Source organism: Ischnura elegans (genome assembly GCF_921293095.1).
Source record: "Ischnura elegans chromosome 13 unlocalized genomic scaffold, ioIscEleg1.1 SUPER_13_unloc_2, whole genome shotgun sequence".
Lineage (NCBI taxonomy): Eukaryota > Metazoa > Arthropoda > Insecta > Odonata > Coenagrionidae > Ischnura > Ischnura elegans.
Genome location: NW_025791658.1, coordinates 6,830,285 through 6,844,129, shown reverse-complemented (window position 1 = coordinate 6,844,129; position 13,845 = coordinate 6,830,285). Strand labels below are relative to the sequence as shown.

Sequence of the window (13,845 nt, the reverse complement as noted above, 5' to 3'; positions counted from 1 at the left end):
GGGAGAGAGATATTGCAATATCAAGCATTTAAAATTTATATTTTCCTGTCAATCCAAATTTCATCTCGTCTATTATTGGCAATATTATCATTTGGATCGGCATGTTGCAATAAAAAGAGTATACATGAACATTTTTTAAACATGACTGGTGACTCAAACATTTTCAAGTTGACTGGTATTCATAATATGAGATCTTGGTGTCTGTAAATAAGGGGTGATTGGCCAGCTTCCGGTGAATAATTCTTTTGATTTTATTATATCTGCTTAGGTATTTTGTAACAGTGATATCATCACTATTATTATATTCAATGGTTTTTAATATATGTACTTATTTTCTGGTTTCTACAATTGCATGCACAGTAATTCGTCACGAATTACACGAATTTTGACTGATTGCCACGAGGTTTGACTGATAATCTTTGGGTTTTTCCGGATTTTAACAACAACATGTACTTGGTAAAGAGTTCTCGGGATCGCCACCGGGTCAGGAACTCCATATCTGCCAACGTTTCGATGTCCGACTCGGTCATCGTCCTCAGGGCTGTGAATGTCGAGTGAGAATTTGACTTGCTTATATACAGTCACTCTGGTGGTCAGGTGACTGCTGATTGGCTGTCGTCAGCGGCATGCTCTGATTGGTAGTTTTGCCTAGCCTTTTGTATAGTCTTGAGCACAGATTTCCAGGTGCTGCTCAGAGCATATCCGGAGTCTCTATTGATGGTATTCTTAGTCAGTCTAATTTCAGTAGACTCTTTAATGAGTCGATCCCAAAAGCCATTGGATCGGCAGAGCATCTTGGTGTCGTCAAACTTAACAGTAGTTTTGCATTCCATCCAATGCTCTGCGATGGCTGACTTTTCGGGCTGTCCTAGGCGGAGGTGGCGCTTGTGTTCTTTGAGCCGCGTGTCTATAGTGCGGCCCGTCTCACCGATGTATATTTTCCCGCACCCACATGGCACTTGGTAAACGCCAGGTGTCTTCCATCCTACCGGATCTTTTGCTTTGACGAGCAAGTCTCGGATCTTTTTTGGTGGAAACGTTGGCAGATATGGAGTTCCTGACCCGGTGGCGATCCCGAGAACTCTTTACCAAGTCCATTCGCCGGGAAAGCACGAAATCTTTCTTTAACAACATGTACTACTTTCCCTCAGTATTTTTAATAATAACTTCTATTTTACATGGATGTTTAGCAAGGCACACATTAGTCTCAATCGATTTTCAGCTGAGCCATGTCTGCATTGCTACACACTTCACATGCTTTTCATATAAAATCGTGACTTTTTTTTCTCCCAATAGGAAATTAACGACTGGAAATTATCAAATACTGTGGATGGTGCACAGTCTCTTCATTACGCCATACCGCCTGAATGTTTGGTGCCTTAATTCATATGACGACCTCTTGTACCATATGGAAACCTTTGCGTTGGCCCTGTATTGGCCATTTCTGTTGGACGGCGGTCATCCGTTGGCAGACTACCGATGGATCATCACGGCGACCACATTGATCCTCAACTTTACCGTATTGCCACTTCTTCTCAAGTGGAATGAAGTCATGATCAAGCCATCGCCATTTTGTGATAAACATGACCCCTTCTTGCTCAGAAGGAGATTCTGGAAGGATCTGAAAGCGGGAAAAACCGCGGTGGAACGTTTATTTGGAAGAATCACGGGGGCCCTAAGACAGGCATCCAATGGCGTAGACCAACAAACGACGCGAGCAAATAACGATTTAAAAAATGTTGCGTAATTCTTTCTTAGAGTATTATTATTATTGCGAAGTCTTGTCGGACTTTTCACTGGTTTAACCCTTTCTAACTCAGAGCTGCTCCTAGGAGAAATCAAATATCAAGTTTCATCCTCTAAAAAACTTGAAACTTTTGCACTCAATCATAATTGCCGTGGTAGCTAAATATTTCATCATTAATATTTACACCACAAAATCATACTTAGTTTAGATGTAACCCAAGAAAAGATAAAAATGTATACATTTCTGATGTTGCTCAGGAGAAACAAAGTGGGTTATAATGGGTTAATTCGTGGTACACCACCGGTGTTTCGCTCATCCTCACAGTTCAACGGATTCCAGTCTTCAATTTTATTTCCACGGTATTTCCCTAATGTGGCAAGGTGTTATAAACATGGGGTCAGGTTCAACAAAGGTATTTGATCACACCTAACGGATTGCAACGATCGTCCATCGTCATCAGGGTGAATGGCGACGATTCCTTGATAGCTTCACCGTTAATGTGGTGGACGGAACGTCCGTTGAAACGGCAGTGATATAAAACAAATTGACCACACGGAAATCCCCATAAGACTTCAAGAAAACGAATAAAAAACTAAAATTACGCGTTAAAACATTGTTTTGTTCTTTATAGACGTGCATGTCTAAGCCACATCGTGAGCCCACTGTGAAGCTCCGCATAACTTCGTTTATTCTTTTGTTAACTCTTTTGATCCGAACGAACGTTTATCCTGCCTGCTACTGTTGCGTAGGAAAACTGTTACGTAAATAAAATTCAGGACTGGAATCCATAGAAATTTTAGGGAATAATTTAGGCGATGTACAGGGAAAAACTCCAGTTGTGAAGCAAAAAATGACGGCTTTATCAGATGAAACATAACGCATAAAAGAATAGGCGTTAGCTGGGTGAGGACCGGGTCAATAACACTCAAAACTCGTTATCCGATTGCGTAAGACAATATGAAAAATGGCTCGAGTGATAATATCCCCCACAACTTCAATGGGAATTGGAATTTGAAAGGAGAGATAATATTACATCACTCCCTGGCACACATGCGCCAGCATTAAATGGCGGAATTTTTTCCCGCATTGGCTGCATACTTGAAATATTTATGTGTGTGGAGATAGATTAACCAGAAAATCTCTAAGTTTATATTATTAATTCATTACGTCTCACTAAGCAGAGCCCTAAAATTTCACAGTCCCCTTATTTAGATACATATACAAACATCTCGGTCTCTATGGAAACAAAACAGAATATGATGGCATCACTTACTGTCGTCAAAAGTGTATTACTTTCCGGTGTAATAATAATAATAATAATAATAAGACCTAAACCAACAAAAGCGGGAATGGAAGTCTAGAATCTTGCATGGAAAGTTCCCAGTAGTCATACAGGAGGATTGGGTTGACAGAAACGCCTCTCTGAAATGGCTCCAAGATGGCTATTTATACCCGGAGACTGAAGGGCTTGTGATGGCAATTCAAGACAGAGTTATACAAACTCACAACTATGAAAAAAATATATTAAAACTTGAAATTGCAGATAAATGTAGAAAATGTGGGAAAACGGGTGAATCCATTGAACACATAACTTCGGGGTGCTCAGCTCTTGCTGGTAATGACTATCTCAATAGGCACAACCAGTAGGCCAAAATTATCCACCAAAACTTAGCAACTACCTATGGACTTTAAAAAAATACTCCACCATATTACAAATACCATCCACCCGCCGTACTAGAGACAGATACACACATTTTATACTGGGATAGACCGATACTTACAGATAAAACCATAGATTACAATAGACCTGATATTTTATTGATCCACAAATTACAGCAAAGAGCAAACATAGTTGATGTAGCAGTGCCACTAAATCACAATGTTGAGTCTACGGAAAGAGAGAAAATACAAAAATATCAGAATTTGGCCGGTGAAATAAAAAATATTTGGAAGTTGAAAGACGTCAGCATACACCCACTGAAAATCTCTGCGGAGGGAGTCTTGTCTCAAAGATTCAAAAAAGAAGTCGAAGACCTGGGAATTAAAAAAACAACTGATTAACCTCGGCCAAAAAGCTGTTTTACTACAGACCTGCCAGATCGTGAGAAGATTCCTGGGTCGGGCATGATCGGACAGTGTAGGATAGGGTGAATTCTCTTCCTTAGCATCCGAGCCTAATCCTAAATTGACCTTGGGATAGGTGAATATTTCCAGCTGGTTTTAATCAGCTGAGAAAGTGCATAAACTCAAATGATAATAATAAGCGTCTTTATTGGGCGAGAATGGGACCAGAAAGTCTCATCTTCCATCTAACCCCTCGTCATATATGAAATATATGCAGTTAAAAACATTGTCAAGTTGCTCGTGAAATTAAATGCAGAAAAATTACCAAAGAAATAAACATAAGTTCCATTTTCAATCAACATATAAAATTATAAGTTGACAAAGTTACCATTGACCAAGTGTAAAAACATGTGAGTGAACGTGGGAAAAACCTAAGGATACTGACTGTCGTCCTTATTGGAAAAAAACCACTGCAGGAAAACGCCCACACACGTAAGGGAAAAAGGAATTGAAATATAGACTTGCAGTGAGAACGTGCTTTGCTCGCTTCCTCTAAATAAAAATAAAGTATATATAAATCTTTAAAGAACAAAAAAATCCCCAAAACTGTCGAGACACTGAAACTAGGGGCTTAAAACTACTTGGGTCTACATGTCAACGGCGTTCATGGTGTCCGGATAAATCTCCGAATGACTTCGCGTGAAGCCCCCAAATGTTTATCCTGATGTTTACAGTGCATTGTTAGTCTATGTGCTAAGTGCACTGTGCTGACTGTGTGGGTGGAAGGGAGGTACTAGACAGATGCTATGAAGTGCAATGAGAGTAAGGAGGAGGATTGCCAACTCGGGCAGAGGAGTGTTAGATGAGACAGGATGGGAGAAAGCTCAAATTCAGATCACGATGTGCTCTCTCTATTTCCGAATCTAATATCCCCGGCCCAAGATTATCCTCCTCCACTTCACTTTCATCCTCCAAAGTAAATCTCTCCCGTCTGTTCCTTCCTTCATACAGATCCTCCACGTATTCATTCCATCTACTCAGTACCTCTTCTCGCTCGGTTAGCATCCTTCCATCTTTTGTCTTAATTTTAGGCATGGCTTGCCCTCTTTTGCCGCCCGATAGCGACTTAACTTTGCCATATAACGCGCCTACCTCTCCTTCCTTCAAAAACTTTTCCATTTCCTCACGCTGTCTTTTCCACCAAGCCTCCCTTGCTCTCTTAGTTTCACACCGTAATCTATTATTCAATTCTCTATACTTTCTTTTGCCCTGCTCTGTGTACACGTCCTTCCAATTCCTCCTCTCCTCCATTACCCTCATCATGTTCTCCGTTATCCACGGCTTCTTTATCCTTCTACTGTCAACGTATCCAATTGGTTTCTCAGCTGCTTTGAATATTCCCGTTTTAATTTTGTCCCATCTTTCCTCAACAGTCTCCGTACTTTCAATCTCCCGTATACTAATGTCCACTAGTCCCTGATATTCTCTCCTCGTACTCCCCTTCAGGGCTTCTACATTCCATTTCCTCACCCTCCTGCCTTTCATGAGCCTTTTGAATCTTACGTTGCATTTCATAAGTACTAGGTTGTGGTATGAATCCGCATCTGCTGCTGGGAAGCTGCGCGAGTTTTTCGCATTATTCCTAAAGCTCTGTCTTGCCATAATGTAGTCTATTTAAAATTTCCCTATATCCCCTGGACTTTTCCATGTGTACCTACGCCCTTTATGATGTTTGAACCACGTGTTTGGGATGAATAACTTGTTTCTCTTGCAAAATTCTGCTGCTTTCTCACCCCTGTCGTTCCGACTTCCTAATCCAAATTCTCCTATTTCGTTTCCATCCCTCCCTTCCCCGACTGAAGCGTTCATGTCCCCCATCACTACCAGATTTTTCTCAACCGGTGTGTCTCCAGTTATTTCCTCGAGCTGTTCATACCCCTCATCCACTTCTTCTTCCCTATGATTGCTGGTTGGCATGGAAACTTGGACCACCACAAGGTTGGTGGGCCGCGCCTCAATTTCTACCACCAGAATCCTACCGCTTACCCATTTTCCCGTTTAATACTAAAGCTACCCCTCTTTGGCTTTCCCTCCACCACTATATATGACCCTATATCCATCACTCCAATAGTCCCCCCTATCCCTCCACCTCACCTCGCATAATCCTAAGATCCTTCCGTTATCCATTTTCCTTTTGATATTTTCTAACCTCCCCGCCCTCATCATAGTCCTCACATTCCACGCCCCAACATTTATAGCCGACTTCTTCTTCTCCGTCCTCTTCTTGGTCTTCTTTTCTTCTCTCTTCATTGATGCTGCTGCTGATGTTAATGATGATAAGTCTCTGAAAGGATTTCGCATGTTAACGACCCCGAGGACCTTTCCGACCTCGCTGCCGTGCCTGATGAGATTCCGAGGCTCATTTGGTTGTACTCCATGTTTTCAGGGAAGAGATAGTTAGTAGGGTTTCCCACTTCCATTCCAACAGTGTTATTCACGTGACACCATCACATGGACTACCTTTCGTCTGGCTCCTACCCTTCGACCTATCTGGCATGGGTGGCCCTACCGGCAATAATTTAGAATTAATCCCGCCAGTGCAGCTCTAGGGGTTAAAAGAACTCGCAAACCTTTCCACCGCGAAGGATGTATCCCAGGGAAAGGCTTTAACTCATAATGCCCTTTAAACTAGACATGCACTAAAGGGGATTTATTATCCCAAAAAGTATGTTTGTCTTTAATCAGGAACATACGCAACAAAATTTATCTCATGAAAGGCAACAAAATGTTTTGCCAAAAATATTCAAGATGTCAGTTGGTAATTGAACTGACGAAAAGAACTACCCCTACCAAGTGAGTGAAATATGTCTAAATGAAAAGGTTAATAAATTCTTAGACTAAATATCATTAAAACCAGGCACAAAAAGAAAAAAATCGAATAAACAAAAATTTCGACGCGACTTATTTTCACTATCAATATATATCCATCTAAACCTATCAATCATAAAATCGAAAATGTATGTTCACATCATATTTGGTCCTTACCTATTTTTATTTTCAAATATTTGGATTTTAGTATTATTCTCGTTATAAAATAAAATTATTAATTGGCAAACTCAGTCTCATACCTATTATTACGCACAAATAATACATTTTTTCCCCAACAAGATGTCAAAATTTTGTTCATTTAACAAAGTATACTGCAAGCAGTCATGGTTAATTTAAAAAAAACTCAGAACCCTTTAGGATATGACAATTGAGAATGGATTTTGAGAGAAACACCATTGACTGAAAATTATGGGCATACCTTCAATGAACAATTGGCATGCAGTGTTTATGGTCCCCATTATTCCAGCCTGGGAATGTATCCTTTTCTAAAGGCAAGCATTCACTATTGGGCTCCTCAGTACAGATCATCTTGAGGTTGTATTAGAATATTTGCAGCATTTATATGAGTTATACGAGCAAGCATGTCCCATACTCAAACGTGATCCATCTGATCATGAGAGAAAGCATCAAAACATTATTTACATGAAGAGTGTCTCTCACTCGTAAGGGCTTGAGGTAGTTGCGGTTAGAACCAACAGTGAAAGGCATAGTGAAACTCAGCATGAATTACGTCTCTCCACTATGCGTGTGCACATGTGGTAGTCAAGGCTGTTCCTTGCAGCAATGTACTTGATGTAGACTATAGATAAATAAGTTGGCTCTTATTTATATGTTAAATTGATGGTGCTTAGCCCTTAACCCGTGACGTCTGAGAGACCGCTGCGTTTCTAAAATTATGAATATTTTCAAAATTGCTATTTTAAAATATCTATAATCCTGGTAAGCGCCATAATTTTGTATAATAAGGCCATGGCACTCTTAAAATTTAACGTTCCCATTATTTATTTCTGAAAAGTTACGACTGAATTTTATCAGTGGTCTGTGAGACCTCACGTCACTAAATTGGAAAAACCAACAAACGTAATGCTGGTGGAAGTAATTCAAAAAGTTGTTAAAAACAAATTCCTTGTGATATTTCATGGATAATAATAATTAATGCTTTGTAAGGAAGCATTTTTAGTTTCATGACGTGGATAATTAAGTACTTTTTAAATAAAAATACGATAATAATAACTCAATTGTTTTTATATCAGTTTTGATCCTGTTTCAAATAACAATTTTTGCTGAAAAGTTGGGTTCATATTGGTAATGCATAATATTAAATATAAGTTTTATAACAGTTGAGAAGTCAAAGAAACATTAAACTAAGCATTACAAATGACTTTGCAACGTTTTACGAATTTTTGTTTTATTGCGCTCTCCCAGACCGCACGTCACTGGTAGTGTAACGAGAATTGCACGTCAATGGTTGAGGGTTGGATACCCTGTGTGTACGAATGTATTACTAGGGCACACTAATGAGCGAAAAGACTTGTCGCAGACGTTGCTGAAATAAGGCACCTCTCAGGTGTAGCTGCATATGTCTACACTAAAGATGCCCTTAGCAGAGAAGGACTATCAAATTCTTCGCACGAACAGGGTTTGTCCCACGTGTGCATACGGATATGACTGACTAAGACGCCCTTTGTAGAGAAAGTCATTTCGCATTCGTTGCATGATTATGTCTTCTTTCCTGTGTTGGTACGCATGTGATGTGCCGCTAAGACCCTCCTCCTCAGGAAAGACTGTTCACACTCGTTAAATGTACATTTTTTTTCTCCTTTGTGTGTAAGCATGAGATAATCGAGGGTGCTCTTGTGAGCGACGGACTCGCTGCACACGTTCCAGATATAACAATCCTCTCGGGTGTGCGTTGGCATGTACAGGGTTCCCACTCTAACTAAATTATAAAATTCCCGGTATTTTTTTCCAGGTTTCCACGGTCATATTTTGCCAAATTCGCGGTATTTTGATAAGCCATTTTAGGAAGAAATATTGATCACGTAACAATGACCGGCCGCACGTTGACTTAAAATTTAGCAAACGCGATAAACGCCTGGAATAAAAAAGTAGCAATGAAAGTGCTCTTATGACGTCGCCAATCGTTACTAAAATTTAGAGCCGGGTAAAGGTTGTGTGCGAGGAAATGGAGGGTGACAGGGAAGTGATTTTTTCGACAGGATTAATGAACACTTTGGTCACTTGTCTTCCAATCACAGGGTTAAGGTCTGCGTATCGTCATGGCATTGGACCAATAATTGCACTTCGAATATACGTTTGCCAATAAATGCGTGGACAGTGCCTGCGAGTGACTGACCTTGAATTATTGATCGACGTATAGATTTTCTTTCGATCCGTCAGTCGTAGATCTACAATCAAGTTTGAGATATTTTGAAGGGTTTTTTTGACGAAATTCACCGGTATTTCCAGGTTTTTTCTCTCACGGTAGACAAAATCCATGGCTTATTCACGGTTTTTTAAGGTTTTCACGGTCGAGTGGGAACCCTTTGTGTGGCTCTAGAGATAACAACTCTGATTGACAGATTTTTGAAGATTCTGCCGGAAAAAAGGTTTCCCTTCCGTGTGTATTCGAATGTGTCTCTCGAGTGTATACCTCTCAGTGAAAGATTTTTTGCAGATCCTGCATGTGAAAGGTCTTTCACCCGAGTGTTTTCGCACGTGGAAAACAAGGCTATCCTTCCGAGCAAAGGACTTGCTGCACATGTTGCAGGTATAAGGCTTTTCCCCCGTGTGATTTCGTATGTGGAAAATAAGACTGTCCTTCCGACTGAATGGCTTTCCACACTCGTTGCATGAAAAAGGCCTTTCTCCCGTGTGTGTTCTCATGTGGAAAACAAGGCCGCCCTTCCGAGTAAAGGTCTTGCTGCACACGTTTCACACATAAGTCTTCTTTCCCGTGTGTTTTCGCACGTGGATCTTGAGGTAAGATTTATGAGAGTAAGACTTACAACAAATGCTAAACTCAAAAGATTTCTCTCCCTTGCGCATACATTTATGTCTGTTTAATTCAGTCTTAATCGAGAAAGACTTTTTGCATTCGCATCATGAATGATGTTTCTCTCCAATGTGTCTACGTAAATGTGTCACGAATTGCCACTTCCTCGCGAAAGACTTTTCACACTTGTTGCACGAATATGGTTTCTCTGCCGTGTGCGTTCTTATGTGCATAACTAATTGGCTCTTTGTCGAAAAAGGCTTTTCACATTCATTGCATGCATACGGTTTCACTCCCATGTGTGCACGTACATGTCTATTCAAGTGGCTTCTTGTTGAGAAAGACTTTTCACATTGATCGCATGCATATGGTTTCTCTCCCGAGTGCGAACGCATATGCACAACTAAGCTTCTCTTTGTCGAAAAAGACTTTTCACATTCATTGCATGGATATAGTTTTTCTCCTGTGTGCGTAACAATGTGATAATCGAGAACCCTCTTGTGAGTGAATGACTTGCTGCACGTATATTGCAGATACACGGCTTCTCTCCCGTGTGCATTCGCATGTGGCTCTTGAAACTACATTTCTGAGTGAAAGGCTTACAACAAGTGTTACATTCAAAAGGTTTCTCCAACGAGTGTGTGCCCATATGCCTTAATGAGTTGCTTTTTTGAGAGAAAGACTTGTCACATTCCTTGCATGAATACGGTTTCTCTCCCACGTGTACACGATTTCGTTTGCTGAGGTCCTCTTTCTGAGGGAAGGACATAGTGCACACGCTTCTTGAATATGGTTTCTCTTTCTGTCTCACAGCCACGTGATTGTGCAGGTTTCCAATGCAAGATGACTTTGAAGATAAACTTTGTGAATTCGATTTCTCTTCTACAGAGAAACCTCTCGTCACTCCCCTCATATGTTTCTTATCCTCATTTCCTCCTCTGATTTCCTTGAGAAGCCCATATCCTTTTCGCCTCGGCTCCAGTCTTTCCGTCTTCAGCCCACTTAAAGTCTTGGAGGTGGTAGACCCGCACGAATTGCCGTTTCCGCTTGACGGATGGGAATCGAGAAACACATCTCTGATTGATGATTCTGCAACAACTTCAAAATTACGTACACCTTTGTCTCCCATTACAGTCTCACAGCCACCTCTGTCTTTCCACTGATTCTGATAAATCTAAGATTATCCGTGGTATTTGGTTCATCACAACCACCTCTACCCCCAACAACATTCACTGTGGCTCCGCCCCCGCTGCTTTTAAGTGGTTCAATGTATTTAGAATTACACTGCCTATCATTAGGAATTGAGAAATATGTTATCTTATTAGTATCAAGAACACCACCCTTTTCCATGTCTATATCAATCAGATTTCTTCCTATCCCACCATGGGACGGTCCAGTATTGTGATCAATTGGTGTCATCAAAGCTGCGGGACCAATGCATTCATTAATTGAATGATTCTTTACACTTCCGTCGGCAAGCAGACATAAAGGTGATTGTTTTGGAATGGGCATTTCTTCCGCAGCCGGGACCACTAGAAAAGAATTTAAAATTTCATCAGTCAAACATGTAATCTAAGAATCCTCCACCTATCACTTGCGATCGATTGAATGGATGAAAATAGCCAGGCACCGTGAGGTAAAACGACTGCCTGACTTGGACTTGTACCCAGAAAGTCTCGATATAAATGACAAAGGGAAAGGAACAGATATAAAGACGACGAGAAAAAAAAGAGGACGAGGAGGGGCTATGGTGAAATAAAATGACAAAAATCACTGAGTAAAATGACATCCATATAACTAATTACGATACTTATATACATACACATCACTCATCTGGCCTATAATTGAAGAAGAATGAATTCAGCCCCCTTTAAAAATTGGTCCTTTGCTTGACAGATTGTGATTTAAACAATTTTCTTTTATCCTGTATTATCCCAAAGTAGTATTTAAAATGGCAAATACTTTTCTTTGCCACTGAATATTTTATGATTAGAAGTAAAAGAGAGCGAGGTTCATTTGAGAGTAACCCAAGGTCCTTTAACAAAGCAGCGGTTGGATATTTCTCCGAAAAGGCAAGTGATTTCAGTGCGGCGGCACCCCCAAGATTCCAGTGCGTGGGGCGGGTGTTTTTCCCGGCGAGAGATCCAGTGATGGGATTGTGACGGTGGGGTTTTGTTCCAAAAATGGACGTGTGTGGAAGTCTGTGCTGAAAACTAAGAGATGGCAAGTGTCGAGGCGGGAACCGTGGAGTAAGATGGCGAGTGGCGGGCCCCTTTTGTATGTGACGCTGAAGTCAGTCATGTTTCCGTGGCGAGAGAGCGAGGGTAGCGGCGTGGATCACACGGACGGGGGTTGGGGTGAGGCTAGGACGCTAGGAGATAAGGACGAGGGTCAGCGCGAGACTAGAGCGCTAAGAGATATGACCGTGGGGTTGGAGTGAGGCTATGCTAGGGGGAACGAGTGTGGCTTGCAACGAAGCGTCGAGTGAAGTGGCGCGCGAACAAGAGCTATTGAGAAGGGAACGGGACATTTTGGACCGGGAACGGAGGCTGCTGGAACGAGAAAGGGAAATGTTGGCGGGAAGAGCTGCGTTAGCGGGGAACACTTCCATTGGGCAGCAGGGAGGCTACTAACAGAGTTCGATCCTTCCCTATCAATAGGATTTACGGCTGAACAATGGATTAGGCGAGTTGAAAGTGTTACACTCGCATACGCGTGGGAGGACTCGGTGGTGTTAACGCAAGCTGTGCACAAGTTACGAGGCGCCGCGGCGACGTGGTTGAATAGCGTTGCGGAAGAAGTGTACTCGTGGGAAGCTTTCAAGAGGAAGCTGCGTTACAGCTTCCCTTCGTCGGACGACCAAGCGGAGGTACATATGAGACTCAGTCGAAAGAAGAAACCTACGAAATGAAGCCTACGAAACGTACGTTTACTTGATGAAGGTCTTAGCTATACCATTTTTCCGAACTGACGGCGACTGATCTTGAGCGTGCTCGCAACCCACCCACTCTTCTAGCCAATCACAGGAGAGCGACAGGAGAAAGTGTTTAAGAGCCCGCAGTCTCTCTCCGACCTCCGTGCAGTGCACATCGCTCTCCAGGTAGCAGTGTTACCTAGCCGAATCTTTGGAGATCGCTTTGGCGCTCGTTCTGCCGCCCCCGAAAGTACCGTTATTCCCAAGGCTGGCAACGCCGGTCGACCGGATGGAGGAGAGCGGAGGGGAAAAGGGAAGGGGATGAAGGGGAACGGAGAGGTGGAAGGGGCAGCGCTTCTCATTGGCTAGTTTCTATTTTCCACCCAGCCGCCGTCAGTTCGGAGAGATGGTATAGTCGTGGAGATATTGACAATGCATTCCAGATAAGATATATTTTGAATGGGATTGGAGATCGGGAGTTAGTGAAATTGTTGGCCATATGTGATTTCCAGGATGTAGAGGGACTGTCGAGTAAAATCAAGCGGTACGAAGGTGTGGTGGAACGTACGCGAGTCGAAGAAAAGCCATTCATTCGGAGTTTAGATTCGACGTCGAGTGAGAAATTAGTAGATCGACCGTCGGAATCTAAAGGAGAAAGAAAGTCAGGGCAGATGAAATGTTTTAACTGTGCCGAGTTTGGTCATATGGCGAAATATTGCCGAAAACCAGTTCAAGTTAGACTGTGCTTTACCTGCAAGAAAAGTGGACACGTATCAAGGAAGTGCCCTCAGGCAAATCAAAGAAATGTGCAGACTGTTGAGAGGAGAGGAAACGTTAATATTATTAGCTGTGCAAATGAGAAGGTGAAAGATGAATATCACAAATGGGTAGAGATATATAATGACCGCATCATCGGATTTATTGATCTAGGAAGCGAGGTAGTGACAATGAAGCAAAATGTGGCAGAGAAAATTGGATTGAAGTACGAGAAAAGCTTGAAACGTTTGTCTGGATTCGGATGTGGGGGTTGTAGGGTCATTGGTTCAAAACAAATGGCATTAAAAGTGGATGGCGTGGACTTTAACGTTATTGCGTTAATTTTCCCGGACTATTCGCTGGATGATGCCATAATTATCGGACGAAGTGCACTCGACCAGAGGGACATCCGAGTTGAGAAGGAATACGGAGAAGGAAATGGATGGAAGGATGATATTAAAATCAACGACAATTTAACAG

General features: G+C 41.8%; 1 protein-coding gene across 1 annotated transcript in view; it reads left to right on the top strand.

Moving 5' to 3' along the window:
- The window catches only part of LOC124172679, a 38,282-nt gene extending 35,201 nt beyond the window's left edge, over window positions 1-3,081 (top strand). Inside the window, exon 7 of the mRNA XM_046552137.1 lies at window positions 1,297-3,081. Within this exon, the coding sequence (XP_046408093.1) occupies window positions 1,297-1,747 (451 nt within the window). The 3' untranslated portion in view covers window positions 1,748-3,081. The remainder of the gene's footprint in view (window positions 1-1,296) is intronic.
- Window positions 3,082-13,845: the final 10,764 nt, after the last annotated feature.